This window comes from Euphorbia lathyris, chromosome 2 (genome assembly GCF_963576675.1).
Source record: "Euphorbia lathyris chromosome 2, ddEupLath1.1, whole genome shotgun sequence".
Lineage (NCBI taxonomy): Eukaryota > Viridiplantae > Streptophyta > Magnoliopsida > Malpighiales > Euphorbiaceae > Euphorbia > Euphorbia lathyris.
This window is the reverse complement of record NC_088911.1, coordinates 19,495,174-19,516,817: the sequence shown is the minus strand read 5'-3', so window position 1 is coordinate 19,516,817 and position 21,644 is coordinate 19,495,174. Positions and strand designations below refer to the sequence as shown.

Below are 21,644 nucleotides of genomic sequence, written 5' to 3'. Positions count from 1 at the left end.
AATTTATCTAAATAAAATCATTTAAATTTATTTTTGTCTCAATAAAATCACTACAAACGTTTTTCAATCACTTTCTCACCAGAGTTGATTTGAAAATGTTTTATAAATGCTTATAATTCTAAAGTTAATGGCTATTATAGTATTTCTAGATGATTGATCATCGATCGAAGTTCTGGTCACTTGAGATCACAACAACCATTAGAAAATGGGTCAGAGTCTGACGAATCCTCTCCGATGCTAAAGTTAGTGATATTATAGAGAATATCAAAAGTAAATAAATGAAGTCAAGTAATTAAGAAATCAGATACCTGGAGTTTTGAGATACTTCTACTATTTATAGATAATTAGAGTTGTATGGTGGACACGTGGCAGCTTATAATAGGTCATTGTACCCTATCTTTGCGTGCCAACGTATTTATGAAAGTAAGAAGCGTGTGTTTGGAGTGCAACGTATTGATTGGTCCACGTGTCTCCAAACACTCATCTGAAGACAGACTTCAGCAATGCTAAGATGCCCGAAGCTTTGACTTTGGTCAAGCTTCGGTTGAGACTGACCATTACCATTATCTTGAATGGGTTAAGACCCATCTAAGGTCTTCAGATAATGATGGGCTTTCTTAATAAAAGCTAAAATGATTTAATACCGTATCAATGACCAGTATTATTTACATTTTATTTTAAAATATTATTGACATATTAATTTCTGAAATAGAAGTTCAACATTCAATGTTCTTGTCTAAAGTTTCAACTTGTTATCATTTTACATCAATCCTTCAAATAGATTTGTTGATGAATATTGTTTTTAATGGTAAAATATGGTGTCTATTTTCACGTTAGTTAGTTGATAATTAGATGCCACGTCAGCAATTCCAAAGAGAAGATGATCGAAAAACATACATAGTAACTTTATTGGGAAAAAACAAATTTATATGATTTTATTGAAACAAATTAAAATTTTATAACCTTTTGGAGATATTGTCCAAACTTTTACAACTGTAGAGTTATCCACACATTCATCTAATGTGTCAATTTTTATTAGCGAAGCCTTTATTTCCGCCACTTGACAAAAGATGAATATGAAGTTGTACTATTTTATATGTGAGTCCAAATTAGCTTCCTCTAAAAAATCTTGAAGTTATTTTGATACCTTATCCTAAAAAAATAATTGAAAGAAAGAGAGAGAGAGAGTCGTTATTTAAGCTAAATTTCGACTTCAATTCCTAGTGTAGGTAGAAAATCACATAAGTGAGATTATTAGGATTCGAACTCTGTGATCTAAAAGCTTTGATACCATGTCAAAAAAACCATTTAACCAAAAGTTTAAACTAATAGTTAGGATTCCATAATAACTTTTATTATTATTTTTGACACTATATATATATATATATATATATATATTGCAAATATACCTTACTAATATACTTTAGTCACTCTATTTCTATCTTCGATGTGGTATTTTGTTCATTTCTGTCCCTATCATGTTTTAGAGCTGTTCCTTACTCAAACCTTCCACCCTAATGCCACCCCTTAAAATCGAATCGTTAAATAAAGAGCCTTTAAGTTTAAGCTAAATTTTGAATTCAATTCCTAATGATCATTTAGTTGCTTAAACTAAATTCTAAATTAAATTCCTAATGGACATTTACTTCCTTAAGCTAAATAAGTAATAACATCATTGTAAAAAAGATTTTGATTCGCTCGTGAACCGAATCTCCAGGAATCAGTTTTTGCCTTGGGACGAACTCCTTCCTCGTAGTTGATGCAAATTTCAATCTTCTGAAAACTTCCAGTCCTATAAGATCGGTTTAACTCTTTACGTTTGTTAGGCAAACTAAATAGGACATATAAATAGTGCACTCCGAGGTTTTTAGGGATCATTTCCTAGTTGGATACATGGTCATTTTCTTCTTATTTAGACTAATAATTCTCACTCCAATATAAATGGATTCAAACTCTCCTTCAAAAGGGGCATTTTACTTAACAATTCTTAGAGCTTATTATCTTTTTTTTTTAAAGAAAGCTCGTTATCTCTCTTGAATCACTCTTTTTCTCTCTCTAGACAAGAACTGACTTGAACGTCGAGATGTCCTCGCTAAAGACCTGACCTTTTCTATTATTTTACATGACATCTGTCCAAAGGACAATGTCGGCGTTTTACCTTCACTACACCATCATTAAAACAAAGAAGAATCCCTAACAAGTTTAGCCCGGATCCTAGGAGAACCGAAGAGTGGGAAAAGGATGTAGTGGTGAGGGGTAGGGGAATACCTAAGCAAACTTAGAGGAGGGTGATCGAGAGTGATATGAGTTTACTGGGAATTGAGGAAAATATGGTAGTGGATAGGACGGAGTGGAGGAAGCGAATTTTTGTCGCTGACACGACTTGATTTCACGGTTTTATATGATGGTTCATGTTAGCCGACCCCGAATCATTTCGGGACTAAGGCTTTGTTGTTGTTGTTGTGTCATCAATAATGTCACTTAAATAGTGAACGAACAATCTCGAAAAGATTAAGAGGTAAAAGAAAACAACTTTCATGATTACAACACAATTTTTATCTATCCTTCAAACTTTATGTATTAAAAGAGGGAATATGATTTGCACTATACTAAATATGAATTAAGTATAGGTTAGAGGTGTTACAATGTGAAGTTGAGAAAAGACTAAAATGGTCTAGGAGGCTTTTCTAGGACAGCAGAAAAGAACAATTCTTTATCATCATCTTTGTCCAGCTTAGGAACAACTATCCATTTATGTTTTCTGTACCTTAACATCTTAAACACTTCCAAATAATCATCCAAATCATCTTTCAGACAGAAGAAACTGTCAATCCATAGCAGTCCACCAGGCCTCAAAACTCTATCCCAATCATATAGTATAAAATCCAGCAGCACAAAATCAATCCAACCGTCCAGAAACCTCGTCGTGTGTATCAAATCCAGCGTATTATCGAAGAACGGAAGCCTCTGATTTATGCTCAAGTAGAGTGGTACAAGTCCCCGAAGAGCGATCATTTCACTAAAAGGCGCTCCCAGATTCATGGTTGCTGATACTATTGTCACATTGAAATCTCTCATTCGAGCCGCAAAAGTCCCTGTTCCGACACTGAAGTCCAATCCGATTCTGATTTCTCCTGGCTTAAGGTTGAGCACTTCAGGAATCAGAATATCTGCGGTAAGATTTGTGTTCGTGGTCAGATTTACGTGTTCCATCCATCTTGGTAATTCGTGAACTGTGAGATTGAAGCAATCTGCACACTTGAAGAATCCCTTGCCAGTTCTATTGCTTGCCAGGCATGTGAAGTTCTTGCATCTGTACTGGCTCCAACGTACATTCCGGTTATCAGGAAGCTTCCACATCGACTCGTTTATAGGAAACGGCTTGCTGTATAGCTGTGGAGCTCTAGAGAAACACCGCCTCCTTGGTAACGGATCACACCCATGAACCATCAGCTTTTGAGCGAGTTTCCAATCATCGTTGCAGATGTCACCGATATCATAATCCATGTAGTCTTCAAGCTCTTTCTTCATAGCGAAACAGGCATGACCAATACTCGTGAATGTTCCATTCGCCCCCATGAAGTTCTGTTTCCCTAATCGATTCGGTTTGATCCTCACATACTTCCGGATCTCCTCAATCAGGAAAAAATTCCCCGGTTCATCTGATTGATGCAGAGGATGAACAGCTCCAAGTTCCGCACTTTGCAGACGATCACCTCCTCCATTTGAAGCCTGTAATGACTTGACATCCCCCAAAACATCAACAAGAAAAGCATTGTACCTTTTCAAATACACCTCCGACGATGAATCAACTCGCAAATCTTTTACCTCATCAATTTCATTCTGAATTTTCTTAAGAATATCTTCAACCATTTCACTACCAATGCTTTGATGCTCAAAATTAACATGATTGCAGAGGGTATCAGAAGTTAAAAGAGATCTGAAAGAGTAAAACTTAGAAAAAGTAACAATGGAGATAAGAAAAGCTAAGGCACAAAGCATAAGAATTGGTCTGTGAAGTACTCCCCCCCACCTTCCAAACTTAGCAAAAACATTAGTTTTCCCCATATCTCTTAAGGTAGAACTAGAACTAGAACTAGAGATTCACATTTCAGAAAAGTAAAAAAGGACAAAACGAATAGTTAGAGGATCAGAGAAACAAAAGTAAGTGTTGAATGCAAGTACCTGTAAGTATGAGAAGATAAATCAAAGGTTTTCCAAACAAAAGATATTATTTTAATTGGATAAATAGACTTTGAGATCAGAGCTACTATTAATAATAGGTTTTGAGCTTCAATTTGGATTTGGGGATTTTCAATAATTTGTAAATTATTGAGAATGTGAAGATAGTCAATGATTCCTAATGCTGACACACTTCTCATTCAACTAAAGCTTCCATATTTCCAGCAGGAATATAATATTAATATATAAAGTTCCTAGTCTTCGGAGCAGGAGTATACTATAAGACAAGACATGTGCAATTGCTCAGTTACTGAATTGCTTCAACAAGAAAAAAGAAAACAAAAAACAGTAAAAGCTGGCACAAGTTAAGCTCAATGAACATGCAAGTGAAATTTCAGAAAGATTAACAGGAAAGCAAGCAAAAAATGTTAAATTAATTCAATGTAATTAAACAGTAATACCCAATTCTTACACCACAAAGAGATTTTTTCAAATTGGCAAATTCATTCATCTGTAATAAAAATGGAAAAACCCAAAATCTCACTACCTCAACCTAAATTTACAAAATCAAAACAAACCAAACAAGACCTAACGAAATCACCTCCTCCGCCGTCTATCCGCGGGATACTGCGACAACGGAACAACCTCCGACAACGGAGTAGAAAGCGGAGTAGGAAGCGGCGAGTTCCGGCAAACAGGACAAGAGCCATTAAGCTTCAACCAAGCATCAATACAACCCAAATGAAAAAAATGCCGGCACTCCGGCATCATTCTCAACATCTCCAGCTCCTTAAAATCACACAAACAGATCGAACAAGTAGTGCTATTCCCATTCGCACTGAAGCTCCCATCCTTAGTAAACTGAAACCTCGGATACGAATTAATCACGGCCTGATCAAGCCCAACGGCAGCGTTATCTCGATCGTCATCATCTTCAGCGACGAAGATAATGCGAGGGAGAATAATCCCGTCGGGTGGAGAATTGGGGTCGTCTGCAAGGGAAGTTGAAACGGCGTCGTTATGATGAGAGCGATTGCGGGAGGAGCGGCAGCAGATGTAGGAAGCGAGGAGAATAGTGGAGAGGAGGACGAGGAAGCCGAGAGCAATGGCTATGGAGTAGCCGAGGCCGATGTTGGAGAGGTAATTGGAAGAGGAAGGAGTGGGGATGGTAGGGATAGGGGTAGAGGAGGACATTTGGGGTATAAAAGGAGATTGAAGAATCCATTTGGGGAAGAAAGGGGGGGAAGAAATTAGGGAAGGAAGGTGGGTGGATTTTGCAGCTGCTGCATTTAATACTAGGTTTCGAATCAGAACATGGCATTTAATAAAGTTATAATGTTTGAGGGACCTTATTGTTATTATTCCACTCTTTTTTCTGGGCTTTTTTTTTTGTATTTTATTTGTCTATATGATTTGTCAAATTTGCCTCCTTTTTTTTTCCGTATGGAACAAAGATGCCATTTCAATTTCACACATCACATGGGAGAAATTCTACTATGTTCACCGTTTGCTGTTCTGGTTGTTGCTTTTAGCCCATAGATATTGCTTCTTTCTTTCTGTTAGATAGAGATTTAGGGTAAAATTAAAAGGGTTAATTACAAAAAAGTATCCTGTGATTTGACCGACTGTAGTATTTCTTTTGCAAACGCAATTATGTGGTTTGCAAAATTTTGCATTTGAGTTCACTTTGTCAGAATTTGATCGATAACGACTTTGAAATGAAAATTTTCAAGAGTTAAATGATATTTTAAACGACTTTAATTCTTCAACTTTTTAGGTTTGAGGTCATTTGGATGTTTTTTTATGAGAGAGAAAGATAATGTTTAGAGAGAGAAAACTCCAAAAATAATGATTTTGAAAAATTTAAGAATACGGTTCCATAGTAAATATGATACCAAGCAAGTTTAATTCTTGAAAATTTTCATTTTGAGGTCGTTATCGGCCAAATTTGGCAAAGTAAAAAAATATATAAAATTTTGCAACTATAGGGTTGTGTTTGTAAAAAAAAATATCACAGATACCACATTGCAAATCGACCAAACCACAAGATACTTTTTTTTATAATTAACCCAAATTAAAATTAAAGTTTTGGATTTTTTATTTTTTGAGATTTTACTAATCAAAATCTTTAATAATAGTAATGCAATGGAATCCTGAGAGCCCATTTATTAGATTATTATCTTGCTAACTTGTTATGATGCTTAAGTCAGTTTGTGAAAAGACAAGAGAATAGCTGATTGGTTAAAATACTTGTCTTGGTTTGGAAGATAGGAGAGTTAAAGCCTCTTTGACAAAAAAAAAAAAAATTGTAATGTAAGTTTAATAGAATGAATGAACTTATGTACTTTGAACTGAATTTACTCTATTTATACTGATGTCGAACTATAGAAGATAATTATAGGTTGAAGAGCAAGGTGAGCCACGTGTCTCCTGTTGATATCGGGATTTGATATCCCTCAAGATAACTAGGCCCCTGAATCTCGAAATCGGATGTGATGATTGGATTCTTAACCGAGTCTTGTGAGAGTTCCTGAATCAAGCTTCTTGATACATAGTCGTACTACTCTATTTCACTAAAGAGATGCCACATGCTCTATATCTCCAAGAGTTGGTTCGGGCCTCTTAGACGCCATGTAGCATAGATATATTAGCCCGATGTCAAATAGTGTAGTTGATGAAAAATTGCTTGAGATACTAGATTAGACTCAAATCATTAATTTTTTAAAAAAATTGTTTTAAGAGTTTTTTTTCGATAAGAATTGTTTTAAGAGTTTTTTCAATTAGAGAATTACAACATTTATATTAAAAGATTATTTTATCCCTACTACTATTATTATTATTATTTTGGAAATTTGCACAAATTGAAATTGTAACACCCTGATCCAATACTATGTAGATATTGTCCGTTCTGGCCCAATTCCAACACATTGGGCCTCACGGCTTTAAAACGCGTCTGCATGTATTGGATTCATATCTTACTAATAAGCCCCAATCACTCCCTCTCCATTTCCGATGTGGGATTCGGTTCATTCCTGCCCCCATCGCCATCCCTTAGGGCCGCTCCTTGCTCAGGCCTTCTTACCCCGGCGCCACCCACTCCGGACCGGGTCGTTACAGGCCCACCAGCTTCCATCTGGTTCGTCCCCGAACTACACATCGTACGTGGAGAGTCGGCTCTGATACCAATTGTAACACCCTGATCCAATACTATTTAGATATTGTCCGCTCTGGCCCAATTCCAACACATTGGGCCTCACGGCTTTAAAACGCGTCTGCATGTATTGGATTCACATCTTACTAATAAGCCCCAATCACTCCCTCTCCATTTCCGATGTGGGATTCGGTTCATTCCTGCCCCATCGCCATCCCTTAGGGCCGCTCCTTGCTCAGGCCTTCTTACCCCGGCGACACCCACTCCGGACCGGGTCGTTACAGAAATCAATTCAATTGAGTTTTATCGAAAATAAGATTTTTGGATATTCTTAAGAAATTTAATTTGAATAGCATGTATCAATTTAATAATATTTTATAGTCTTTTACTAAATTTTCAAGTATTATTTTGTTCAATTGAATATAGAACGAGAGTTATATTAAATCACTATTTTTCTTTAATATGTATTAATAAAAACCTAAATCATAACATGTGTATATGATATTTTTTAGGATGTGATTAAAAATATGATATATTAAACATTAATTTATTGAAACAAAATTGTTTGCGATCCTATTGATACACATAAATATTTATCCATTTATCCAAAGTTATATTTATCAATTAGTAACTCATCAAAATGAAAATGAAGACTAATTTTTGTACACGATCAATTCATCTCCAACAATACTCATGTATTACTAAAAATCAATTGCTTATATTACTTTTAAAGAGTAGATTAAGAATATCTTAAAGATGCTCTAATTGTATAATATAAAAGACTAATTTCTATTCAATGATTGCAATTGCTAATTTCTGATAATAATTAGTTGATTTTCATTTCAAAAATATTTATCAACACTTATTTTTCAATTCTAATGAATGGGTGTTTGGTTGCTCATTTTTACCTTTTTATTTCAAAAGGGAGAGTTTTAGGTGTTTGGTTAGTGACCTCTTGTTTGCCTTTTACATCTGAAAAGCAGCATTATTTGTTTGGTTAGTGATCTCTTGTTTGCATTTTACATCCGAAAAGTAGCCTTTTATAAAAGCAGAGAATCTCTGTTTTTTTTTTGAAAAAACATCTTTTTCCAACAGCAAACGAACAGTAATAGTAATACATTTTTAATTAGAGTCAGCCGTGGTTGTTAAATGAATTTCCTATGAATTGAATGTGTATAGTTATAGTTGACTAAAAGTTTAATTAGGAGTGTGATGTTGTAGTTATCCCCTTCAAAATCATAGTTATGGTTATGGTAGTTGGGGTAGTGTTGGTTAGAAAATATTGAAGGTGTGTTAATTTGAGTTGATTTGGCCCATCAAATATGTAATAATGGATTGTACTAGTTCATTCATATGTTTATGTACAAACAAAAACAACAACAAGAAGACATGATTAGAGTCCAAAGTGTGTGAAAACTTGAGGATGTTTGGTCAAAAAGATTTCTTGGGAAATTCCTCATCATTCAATCAACTATGCCTTTTGATCTATATGCGCTCACTGTCGTGGCCTGGGTCTCCTTCATTTTTCCTTAACTTTCTACCATGATCCAAAACCAAATTGCTTCTCAATGGTTCGGGACCTAAGAGCATCTCCAAGAGACTCTTAGTGAACTCTCTAAAAATAATATAAATAATAGACTCTTAGTGATTTAAGAGTGGCTAAGAGATATCATCTCCAACAATGCTCCTTATATTCACTCCTTATTTATTATTTTATTATAAAGATTATTCTTTATTGTTACATTAGCAATAGTGTGAGGAGAGAGAGACATCAATAATAAATTATTAATAAAAAATAAAGTTAAGAGGCACTAAGAGGTGGAGAGAGGCTCTCTATTAATAGAGAGGATGGAGAGACTCTTAGTGATTTGAGGAGCCACTAAGAGGCTGTTGGAGATGAATTTTCATTCTCCCTCCTCAAATTTTAACTTAAGAGTCAATTTAAGAGGCTGTTGGAGATACTCTAACATATTTTATTTTCTCCAAGATTTACATTGATTCTAAGAGAATCTCTCGGAGGATTATTTGCGCAGCTTTTAAATTAAATTTGGACAAACTTATTTTAAAGGTTTTATTTGATAAATCGTTATCAGTTGTAAATCTTTTTTATTAGTTAATGTAAACTTGTTTGATAAAATTTAGTTGATTGCTAATAACTGTTTGCGTAAAATGATAAATAGGGATATGTTAAAACCTTTATTTGAGGTTGAATGTTACTAATTAAAGGTAAAAGAGACGAAGTAATATGCTAAATGGAAATGGCTCTTAAAACCAGTTTTTCAGGATCTAATAAACTCTTTCAAATATCTATTCATTCACCAAACACTACTATTAGAGGTTTGACTAATCAAAACTTCTAAAATGACTCAAACCTCCAATTTTATTCTAAAAAAACTCTTTATAAACATGATCAAAATCTAATTCCAAAAAATTTCTAGTCTCATTTTACTCTATCATTACTAAGAGTCTCCAACAATTTCTTGTTTTATTTTTCATTACTAATTTATTATTTAAAAATCTTTATCATCCTACAGTTAATGAATAATAATTTTAGTAATAAATAATATGGTTAATTTCAAATAAATGTCATTTGATTTCATGTTTTTTCAGATTGATATTTGTGGCTTTTTTGTTATAAATCGAACCCTTTGGTTTGCAAATTTTTTATTTTTTGTTGACTATGCCAAATTTGGCCGATAATAACATCAAAACAAAAAATTTGATAATTTCAAGTATCAAATGATATTTTAAGGAACTTTAACTCTTTAGGTTTAAGGTTATTTATGTTTTGTTTTTTTATGAAAAAGAATATTAATGTTTAAAAAGAGAAAACTCCAAAAATGATGATTTTGAAAAATAAAAAATGTGGTTCCATAGTAACTATGACACTAAATAACTTTAATTTTTGAAAAAAATTCATTTTGAGGTTGTTATCATCCAAATTCGATAAAGTTAATAAAAAATGAAAATTTTACAAACTAAAGATACCAATGAAAATTTTGCAAACTAAAGATACCAATTTTGCAAACTAAAGATACCAATTTGATCACGCGAAACCATAGAGCATTACAACAACAAGTGGGTATATATCAATGTTATCAGAACCGGACCGGACATCAAACCGGATTGATGATTGGATCACGGGTCACTTAGTCGGACCGGATGGCTCGGATTGGTCGAACCGGATGACGTAATAAATAAATAAATAATATTTATATATATTAAATATATATAATTAATTTAAAAATATTTTTATACATTATATATATCCAAAATAAATTATAAACAACTTTTGGTTTATTATTTTTTTGTTAATTTGAGTCTTAAATATATAACGAATAAATTAAATTCGGAATAAATTGAAATATATCAACGTATTCTATGCCATAAGATCTTTTTAAAAATATATTATAAACTCAAAAACGGACAAATGATGAATGAGAAATTGATGCTCAAAGTGAACCACTTGAAATGGTTTGGAAGAAGATAAAATGAAATTAAACACTTACATCCCACATAGGAAAGAAATGAGAAACTTAACAAGTTTATAAGTAAATGGGCTTTACAAGCCTTTAACCAATTACTAGGGAAAATGCTTTCTCACACGCAGGGGGTGCAATCGATTAACCATTGGATTATAGGGACGCACCCACACGACGTGGGCGACGTGAATGCTGCTCCAAAATAAGGTTCCATAACTTGACTCCCTTTTTTACTAGCCCTTAATCTTTATTTTTACCGGCCCCTTAATTTAATTCCATTGCGTTTAATTCCAGCCCGCCCAATTTACACACAGCCCGGCCTAAAAAACTACCCAGCCCGCCCGCCTAAAACCAGCGGCTTTTTTTCCCTTCCAGAGACCGGGGTCAATCCCGGGTCTCTCCGGTTATTTCACCATTGAATTAACCGGCCAGGCTCGGATCGGCTACCTCGCCGGTTCCAGTTCGACCGGCCAGTCCGGTTCGAGCCTGATAACATTGGTATATATAATATTGCTGAGGATGACATTTATTTTTACATCTGAAGTAGTTAATAGCAAATTGTTTATATTATTTTCGGAGAGACTAAAAATATATCTATGAGAATGCCGGTGCCACAGATAGATATGTTTTTAGATCTCGCATTTTGAATACCGTTGGTTTTATGAAAAAACGCCAAAGCTTCAAAAATAATTAGTTCCAAATCAATTCCAATAGTAATAACATTCCATAAAAAAAAAAAAAATTAAAATAACATGTCATATGTTTCAAAATGAAATGATATCAAACCATTATAGAAATTTCACTTTCCTGGCTAGTTCAACTCTTCGACTTTTAAGTTTGTTCTCTTTTCTTCTCTCAAGATAGTGTGAAACCGCCTTACCCCCAGCAAAATATGATTCATCTTTTCTAAAAACTTGACGAATATTTATCTACAATTTGAAAGTCAAGAGTCAAAATATGACTGTCTTAATTGGTACAAACTTTTTTTTTTCTATAATGATAGAACAATTTCGAACTAATTCAATAAAATTTATTAAATTAATACCTGAACTTATTTTAAAGTTAATTAATGTATTAATCAAGTTTAGAGGAACAAAATTACAAAAAAAAAAAAAAACCATTAAAAACCCATCAATATGAGTAAATCTGATTGTGTTGCTCTTGCTCTCACGTTAATTGAAATTCTCTATGTACCTAAAGTAAGATAAAAAAAAAAGAGAGTATCAAAGAGGGGTCGTGACCTAGCGATCCCAATCCGATGCTAAAATTAACAGAGTGTGAGAGGATGAGTACAGAGCAATTAAGTATAAATTGTATAGAATGTTTTTATGTGTACCTTGATGTGTGAACACCGTCTTGTATATGTATAAGGTGTTAGGGGTAATTCCAAAAGTCGGTTAGAATGTATGTTTGAACTTCTATTGTGGACATGTGTCAACCTCCGAGTGGTGGATGTTCGTTACTGTAAGGATATGTTGCTATGTAGGAAAACGACCTTCCTTGATCCACGACGTAAGATCAGGGACTTATCTCCAGGATCATTTCAAAGGTTTCCTCATTGACCGTATGTCTTGTCGGTTATTTCATTCTAGATGATTTGATCTAAAGGTTCTTTTTGTACCACACATCTGATGAGGGCATCTCATCAATCCGATCAAGCCAAGCATGAAGGGAAGCTCACACGACGTGTCACCTTATCCACATGTTGTATGAGCAAGTTAGTGGAGATGAGTAATTCACAGGAAGAGCCACACGACGTGTTGGACCTTCACACATCGTATGGGTGTATTGCTGGAGCTACTGAAACTTCTGAATTAATTCACACGTCGTGTGACATTCTTCATAATTTGACAAAGCTAATATCCTTTTATAACAACTATCCTTATTTTCTCCTTGCTTTCATTATTATATATAAATAAATAACACAACAAATACTTTAGACAGTTTGATAAAAAAATATGAGATTAACTTATATGTAACTGACTTAGGCGGTGTTTGATAAAACTTAAAATTAAGTGCTGAAAAAATAAGTACTGAATTTTAAGTGCTGAATAATATAAATGCTGAAAGTATTAAATGATATAACTGTTTGATAGATACTAAGATAAGTACTTAATTTAAAAACATTAGTTGATATTGTTCAAATTAAAATTTTAAGTTAAATCTTTTGACTTACCCGAATAAGTGATTTTGTGACTTAATTGAAATATTTAAGTTGTGTTATCAAATAAACTTAAAACCAATAAGCACTTAATGTATTAATTTTAAGTGCTGAAAGTGGTTATCAAACAGGGCTTAGTTGTTAATATTTTAACAATTTTTTTTTTGTAATTTTGTTAACAATGTACTAAACACCTTATATATAATTAATGTTTGGAAGATCTAATATTTTTTTTTTTTAAATTTAGTATGTTCTAATTTTCGATAACGCATGACTAAAATTGATCTTATTTGGCTATATTAGGATTAAATATACATAATTTCATATATTAAGATTAAATATGTACTTCTCTTAAAACGTTCACGTTAAATTTAATATTTATCCTAAAATTATTAATTAAAATTTAATGTGCCTGAAAATTTAAAGTTAGGTGCCGTTTGATAAAACTGAAAATTAAGTGCTCAAAAAATAAGTACTGAATTTTAAGTGTTGAATATTATAAGTGCTGAAATTATTAAATGATATAAGTGTTTGATAAATATTAAAAATAAGTACTGAATATTAAAATATTAGTTGATAATTTTTAACTTAAAATTTTAAGTTAAATATTTTGACTTAACAAAATAAGTGATATGTAGCTTAATTGAATAATTTAAGTGGTTAATAAAAAAACATTATCAAACACATTTAAACTAAATAAGTACTTAATCTATTAATTTAAGTGATTTTTATTGTTATCAAACACAGCCTTAGTACCGCAGAGCTGGTATGTCAAACTTGTGTATGGTGAAGTATGGAAATGTGAAAAGGGCCCAAGTGTGGAAAAGGAGCCCATCGGCTTTTATCCACAATTATAACTCATGAAGCCCATCAATTGATCCCTTTCTAAATTTTAAATCCAAATATATGTATATCATTTGACTTTTTTTCTTTTTTAATTCTGATGTGCCATATTCAGGAAGTCAATAATCCCAGTTTATAAATTCATTTTAAAATGATTGATCAGTTAGTCAGCAGAACATCCATCCAAAAATTTCTTACATATTTCAGCAAAGTCTTATCTTAAATTAATTTTTGTCAGAAAATAACTATCTGTCAATGTGACAACATTAAGTACACTACATATTTTTTCTTTATTTTAGTTAGTTGAATAATGTAATGTAATTGCTTCACATTTGACAGTTAACTTGAAATATATGCATTCTGCATTTACGGGCGTTTGGTTCACAATGGGTAAGAGAAAATGAATCAAGAAAGGGAAACTAAAGGAAAGGAAAGGAATGAGCATTCATACCCCTATGTATTTGAATATGTTTAGGAAAGGGAATGCAATTCCACCTTATTCCCTTTGTGGATGTTTGGTTCAAATAGGGAATCAAAACCTTTTTTTTTTTAATTTCATATATAATAAAAAAAAATTCAACTCTTTTACTATAGTTTCTATAAAACGTGAAATAACTTCATATATAATCCCAAACAATTCAAAACGTCCTTCACTTACTACCCTTATTGATAATAATATAAAGTTCATAAAAGTTAAAATTAATCAAAGAAAATGCATAAATATTATATTTAAAAAGAAAATAATTATTTTAAAATAATTAAAAATAAATATTAAAACTGAATAATATGATAAAAGAAAAAAATTTGGTCAAAATTATTTTTCAGGGTAAAAAGGTAAAAATAAATAATTATAAGGATAAAAAATAAAATTAATCTAGTGATAAAAAATATAAGGATTAAACAAAACTAAAAAAAGTAAAATTTAGTCAAAAAATATTTTTTGAGTAAAAAAATTAAAAATATATAACAAAAATGAAATTAATCCAAAGATAAAGAAATGTAAAAATAAAAAAAATATAGAGACCAAAATAAAAATAAAAAATAAAATAGGGAGTAAAGTAGAATTTTATAAGGAGTGTAGGTTAGAAAGAGAGGGGAAAGGGAATAGAAAACCTTAGGGGGGAGTGGGGAATGAGTTAGAGGAGTTATGCGTAAACCCAAAACTAAAAAAGGGCAAAGGGAATGATTTAATTAGCAAAACAAACACCAATAAAGGAAATGAAGCCTCCCCTTTCCCTTACCCTTTCCTGAAACCCCCAAACTAAACGCCCCCTTAAAGAAAAGGGCCCATATCCACAAACAGATGCGGACGGATCGGGCCTTTAAATATCCACTGGTTATCGGAAAATTTTATTCAACCTACATAAAATGTTTCTATTTGTTAGAATAAAAATTTCAATCCAGCGCTCGTAGATATTGAAGCACTTTCTATTAGTAAATTTTGACGGTCCATCCATATCCCTGGTATTGATATGAAATGAATGTACATTTTAATTTTTCAAAGTTTGAAGCTTCTGCCACATTAATTTGTGATATTGATTGTGAATTTGATTTGTGAGAAAAAAAAAGTCGGAACAAAATTTCCATAGGAGTGACGAGACACAAGGTTGTGACATTTATTCATGTGCCAAAATTCTTCCATAAAATAATTTTCAATTAATTGCTCCTATTCCTCTATAATTTGTGTTCAAATAAATAGTCCAATTACATAAAGTTCAGTAATGACTCATCAATATGTCATGCAATTTTTTATTTGGTAACATTTCTTTTTCTTCAAAGGACTCCCTAACAACATTTAGGGTCCGTTTGTTTCAGTTGTTCCTGTTTGTTGTTTATTGTTACTGTTAGATGTTTGCTGTTACATATATGCAATAAATATTAGTTAATTTTTTGTCTAAAAAACAGTTGTTTCGGATTTTTATCAAACGCCCTTTGTCTTCTGTTTAGACTTAAAAGACAAAAAGTAGTTCCGAAAAATAAAAATAAACAGACACTTAATGCATTTACAAAAATGAGCTTATTAAGACATCTCCAATAGTTGTTTTGTTTTGTGGGTATATGATAATATCATATGGTAATGAGATTATTCAAACGGTGAGATGAAAAAAATAACATGTGACAAGTACGTATGGGATTAACCCCCATCCCGCGGATATTCGGTATACCCGCCATGTATTTAAAAAGAATGAAAATGAAGATTATCATTTTTATCAAAATGAACTATTTATTTTTTTATTTTTAGCGTACTTAATTTTCTTTTTTGATAATTTTAGTTATTTAAAATATTTGAATTTAGAATGTTTGTTAAATTTATGAATAGTTTGATAAATTTGCGTATGGTTTATTAAATTTATAATTTATTTATTTTATGCGTGACTTAATACATCAGGAATCTCGTGAATTTGGTTCAAAAAATCGATTGGCCCTGTGTTCTTAAAGTGACATGGTTAACCCCGCTAAGGTCCGTTTGGTTGCTCTTTTTCATGCTTCTGTTTGCCTTTTCATTTTAAAAGGGAGAGTTTTAAGTGTTTGGTTAGTGACTTCCTGTTTGCCTTTTAAATCTGAAAAGTAGTATTATGTGTTTGGTTCGTGACCTTCTGTTTGCCTTTCACACCTGAAAAATAGCATTTTACAAAAACAGAGAATCTCTGCTTTTTGGAAAAGTAGCTTTTCCAACAGCAAACCGTAACAGCAAACAGTAAATAGCAACAGCAAACAGCAACAACAAACAGTAGGTAAAACAAACGGGCCCTAAGTATACATAACAAAAAAAAAAGAATTTGGAAAATTTCAAATGTACATCACTTTAAGCATGTTCATGGTCTAATAGAGAGAATTTGGATCAGTCACTTTAAACAAATTCAGGTGGCAAATAGTTCACTTAAGCAAGTTTAAGGGCTAACAAGACACTCTATCAGTTTAGATGGCCAATCAGCTTTTTGGACAAGTTCAATGATCGATTAAGTTTAAGGGCTAACAAGACACTTTATCAGTTTAGATGGTCAACTAGCTTTTTGGACAAGTTCAATGATCCATTGATGTATTATGTAACATTCCAAAAAAAAAAAAAAAATAGGATTTATATATTTAATTAGGGTGGTTAAAAAAAAGAGTTTGACTAAAAGGTCAAAACAAAATAAGTATAGTAATAAACAATTATTGAATATTTGATATAATTAAGATATTAATAATTATAGTGATAAATAATAGGGTAAATTCTAAAAAAATCCCTGTGATTTGATGTTGTTCCAAAAAAACCCTTGTGGTTTGTTATTAAAAAAAAAAAGGACTGTGGTTTGCGCCGTTACCCGAAAAACGGAAATGGGCTTAACACCGTTAATTTGCTGACGTGGCACAGGGGTAGAGTTGGAAATTCGAAATTTTTTTTATTTTTTTTATTTTTTTATTTTTTTTCTCTCTCCTCTTCTTCTCCTTCCTCCTTCCTCCTTCTCCTCCTCCTTCTTCCTTCTACTTCATCCTTCTCCTTCTCCTCCTCCTCCTCCTCCTTCTTCTTCTTCTTCCCCCTCCTTCCTTCTTCTTCCTTAATTTTGTCTCACTTTTGGGTAAATTCTAAGAAAGTCGGTAGTGATGATGTGTTAATAGTGTGCATAAATGGTTATCAAGTCTTCCGCGTGCAAAACGATTATGACTGTCTGGTTCTTCCTCAGTCTCTTCGTTTCCCACAACTGATTCCGCAGGGTCGAGATCGATAGCTTATAAATTATTATTTTTTTGGTAAATTAGCTTATAAATTATTGAGTTGCGTCCTCCCAAACTAAACCAGGGCCGAGCTGTTCCAAACAATATCAAGATGGGTGATATTTTTCCTCCTTTCCTTCACTTATTATTCTACATATTTACCCTTTTTTTTATGGATTCATGGAACTCTTCTGTGCGATAGTGGTTAAAATTCTATGAGACCATCACTGCTTAAGATTTGAAATTATCAATTTTAGTGATGAATCATCGTGTTCGGAAGCGAACAATTGATTGCGTGGGTTTTAAAATTTCTGGAAATCTGGAAAATTTCTAGAAATCTGGAAATTTTCCAGATTTCCATCGAAAATTTGGAAAATTCCAGATTTCTGAAGAAATCTGGAAATTTCCGAAACTTAAAAAAACAAAAGAAAAAAATAAAGGAAGAAGAAGAGGGATGAAGAAGAAGAAGAATGGAGGAGGAGAGAAGAAGGAAGAAGAAGAAGAAGAAGGGAAGAAAGAGGAGGAGGAGAAGAAGAAGAAGAAGAAGAAGAAGAAGAAGAAGAAGAAGAAGAAGAAGATGGAGGAAAAGGAAAAGAAGAAAAAGAAAAAGAAAAAGAAAAAAGAAAAAGATAAATTAAAAAAAATAAAATTTCAGAAATTTAAAAAAAAAGAAGAAGAAGAGAAGAAAGAGGAGGAGGAGAAGAAGGAGGAGGAGGAGGAGGAGGAGGAGGAGAAGAAGAAGAAGAAGAAGAAGGAAAAGGAAAAGGAAAAGAAGAAAAAGAAAAAGAAAAATTAAAAAAAATAAATTTTTTTTCCAACTCTACCCCTTGCCACGTCAGCATTTTTAACGGTGTTAAGCCTTTTTCCGTTTTTCGGGTAACGGCGCAAACCACAGTCCTTTTTTTTGTAATAACAAACCACAAGGGTTTTTTTGGAACAACATCAAACCACATGGGTTTTTTTTGGAATTTACCCTAAATAATATAATTGGGTCGGTTCGTATTAAAATAGTATATATATATGAAACTAATAAAGGGAAACCTAGGGATTTTAAAAGAAAGAGAAACGAGAGGGAGCCGCAAAGAGCATGTCTAATGGTGGCACCACCAAAGTGGTGCCACGTAGATATAAATGAGACCCAAAAGTAACATATCATTAGAGCATGTGTAACTTCAATAGTTTTAGAAGCCAAAATAAAAATAAAAAGGACTGATTTAGTAATTAGGAAAGTAAAAAGTAACATAGTGGAGGCTGCATGTGAGGCGCCAAACACGCCACAACCGGCGTGTGTATTACACGCGCCAGATGCAGCGCATCTGGCGCCTCCCGTGTGCTGCACTCTCACTTTGTTTTCTATCTTTGGATTTTAGGGATCAAATTCACCGTTTGTTACTACAAATAGTTACAAACTATATTTAGACACAACCATTCTAATGGTTGGTCACAACTATTTGCTTCAAAGTAACAAGTAGATAACATCCATTAGGGATGCTCTAAGAGGGAAAATTTCAGAATTCATACCCATTCATACTCATCGTAAAACAAGCAGTAAGTCATTATCTTCCATATATCCATTAATTAAACTTATAAAAGAGTAGAATTTGGAAGGTAGAATGATAATGGTGGATATATGTATTGTCATGGTGTTAATATGTCTTTTCTTGAGCACTTTGAATAGTTCCAGAATAGTAATGATGGGCTATCTTTCTTTTAGTATTAATTTATATATTTAGATGAATGTAGACCATAAATATGTCAATGTGATTTCTTAAATATATACATATATATGATTATTATTTTTCAAGACTAATGAACCATCAAACAACAAAAAGAAAAATAGTTACTTGTAATTACGATAACTGTTTAGTATAATATTATATTATTTGAACTGTATTTAATAATAATTAATTATATTAGACGATACTGAGAGAGTAAATGGTTAGTGATCAAGACGTGTCATTTCGTTGTGAGTACTCGAACTTCCAAGTAAGTGATAGTGGATATATATTTGTTTTGATTGTTGTGTTTATATATGCTTATAATAATTAATTGTCATTGATGTGAACAATGGACGTGAAATTGAAAGGATTAGGGTGTATTATGTAAATTGATTGTCTGAGATTTTATGACGTTTGGTTTGAGTTGAAATTTTGTGAACGTTATGAACATGTGTAATGATATTGTACTTGATTGTCTGACATTGGGTATGTTAGGAGATAAACATGAACAATAGAGAATACTGGTAAATTAATAGCTTGTCATAGTGGATTTTGTTGGTCCCGTGTGATTAGTTCCAAGGGGGGTTAGGAACTAATATAACTTTTTCTATTTTAATTAAGCTGACTTAATATATTTTATTGAGTTAGTCAACTCAGCTTTGGTCTGCACGGCCGATTATAGTGTAAGACAGCTTTAGTCAGATGTTGACTAAAACTACTTTGCGTATGAGTTGGGAATTGACACTGTTGTGGTTAGCTTCCAACTCAGCACTCTTATTTACTCAGTGTCAGTTTAAGCAATTTTATATGCTGAGTAAATATGACAAGCAACACATACAGATATTGTTGGAAATAGGGCTAAGGTATAGCAGCGGAAATATAAATTTTTTAGCTTACTTCCTTTTAACCATAGGATCCGTTAATCGTTATTTCATATAAAGAGGAATAAGAAGAAATACCTTTCGTTGATCACTCTACCGTTACAAACGAAGTGCCCACAACTTCAAAGAGAGGTAAACTGTTTACCAATCTGCCCCTATTCGAAACAGACCTTCCAGACCTCCGAACGACAATCCCTTCGGTGGAAACCTGGAAGAATATGTCTAGAAGCTACTGTCCAAAAATCGCGACGATCCGACGGTTCAATCTCCGGGAATCCTCGAAATAGTGAACTGACCTGATGTAGGCGAAGAAAAACGAATTTCTTCCTTTTGATTGTTTTTCTTCTTTCGTGAACACGGTGAGGTTAAATTAGAATCAACCCTTATGAGATGTAACCAAAATAGATTACCTCTAATTAACCAACACAAGATCAAGGAGAAAGAGGGATGAATTAGATTAATCAATCGATGGAATGCCGAATGAATTCTTGTCCACGAACTTGGGGATGGGAATTCTTTTCTCTCTCTAACTAAGCAATTTCGAAAATCAATTTAGGGGAGGGTAGAGGCTTAGGTCGAAATTCACATGTAGGAGGGGTATATATATTTGCCTGTATCTAAACCCTAGTTAGATAGGAATAGGTTACTTAATAGGAATCCAATTCGGAATAGGATTTCTAATTATTATCTTACTATATATCTAATATAATTAGGATAATAATAAATAACCTAGTTAGATAATAATAGGAGTATATTAATCTAATTAAAACTCCTAACTTGATTATCTCTTAATTAATTTATTTTCACAATCCTAATCAAATTAGGATGAATGGAATAAATTAATTCCTTACTCAAATACATATAAATTTCGGCCCCTCCATGTAATTGGGCCTTACTGGGCTTAATTTTGGGCTTCCATCTATTAATCATATCCATCTCTCCTTTTGGTTCCAAGTCTTATGTGTGATCCATTAGGTCCTTACTACTTCTGGCCGTATGCAACCTATTAAATTAATTTCTTCAAGAATTATATTTAATCCCTTGCATAACGGAATGATGTACAGAGTATGTTATTGGCAAGTCCATAATCATTCCCCCAGAGTCCGTTAAGAAGACAGGTTGATTCTGTCGTTAACCCTTCCGTATTAGTTACGGTATAATACGATCCTTTATCAACTACATCCTTGAACTGAATCTTATGACTATGGGTAATGCCAAGTCACATATAGCGAGACGTTCATTTTACTTGTTATTGGCCGAGTCAACTCAAAAGATAGGTTAAGTGAAATCCGAATTTCTACTCTTAAGCTATCACCTTGCAAGGGTTTAGAGTCGAGTCTTCCACAAGCGATCCTTGGATGTATCTCCCATTCATCGGGAGTGATAAATGCTCAATCCAATGTATAACTACCCTGACATTACCTCCTGTGACACCCAACCTTTGCAGTTCACACCCCAGAGTCATCTCTGTTAAGGATCGTGGGACCACGCGATCAAAGTCTCACATTCAGTAATTCAGGATGACCA

At 32.9% G+C, this 21,644-nt stretch overlaps 1 protein-coding gene across 1 annotated transcript; it reads right to left on the bottom strand.

Moving 5' to 3' along the window:
• Positions 1-2,553: 2,553 nt before the first annotated feature.
• Positions 2,554-5,495, bottom strand: LOC136216710 (uncharacterized). The gene is made up of 2 exons (XM_066003267.1): positions 4,784-5,495; positions 2,554-4,105 (listed from the first exon to the last, which is right to left on the bottom strand). Exons 1-2 carry the CDS (start codon positions 5,374-5,376, stop codon positions 2,665-2,667), a joined length of 2,034 nt encoding a protein of 677 aa, XP_065859339.1. The 5' UTR covers positions 5,377-5,495; the 3' UTR covers positions 2,554-2,664.
• Positions 5,496-21,644: the final 16,149 nt, after the last annotated feature.

Bases quoted from the DNA above. Each gene is read 5' to 3' on its own strand.
- LOC136216710 (XM_066003267.1), bottom strand. From the start codon at position 5,376: ATGTCCTCCTCTACCCCTATCCCTACCATCCCCACTCCTTCCTCTTCC. The intron at 4,106-4,783 runs GTGATTTCGTTA...TTCTGAAATGTG, and splicing joins GCGGATAGACGGCGGAGGAG to AATCTCTAGTTCTAGTTCTA.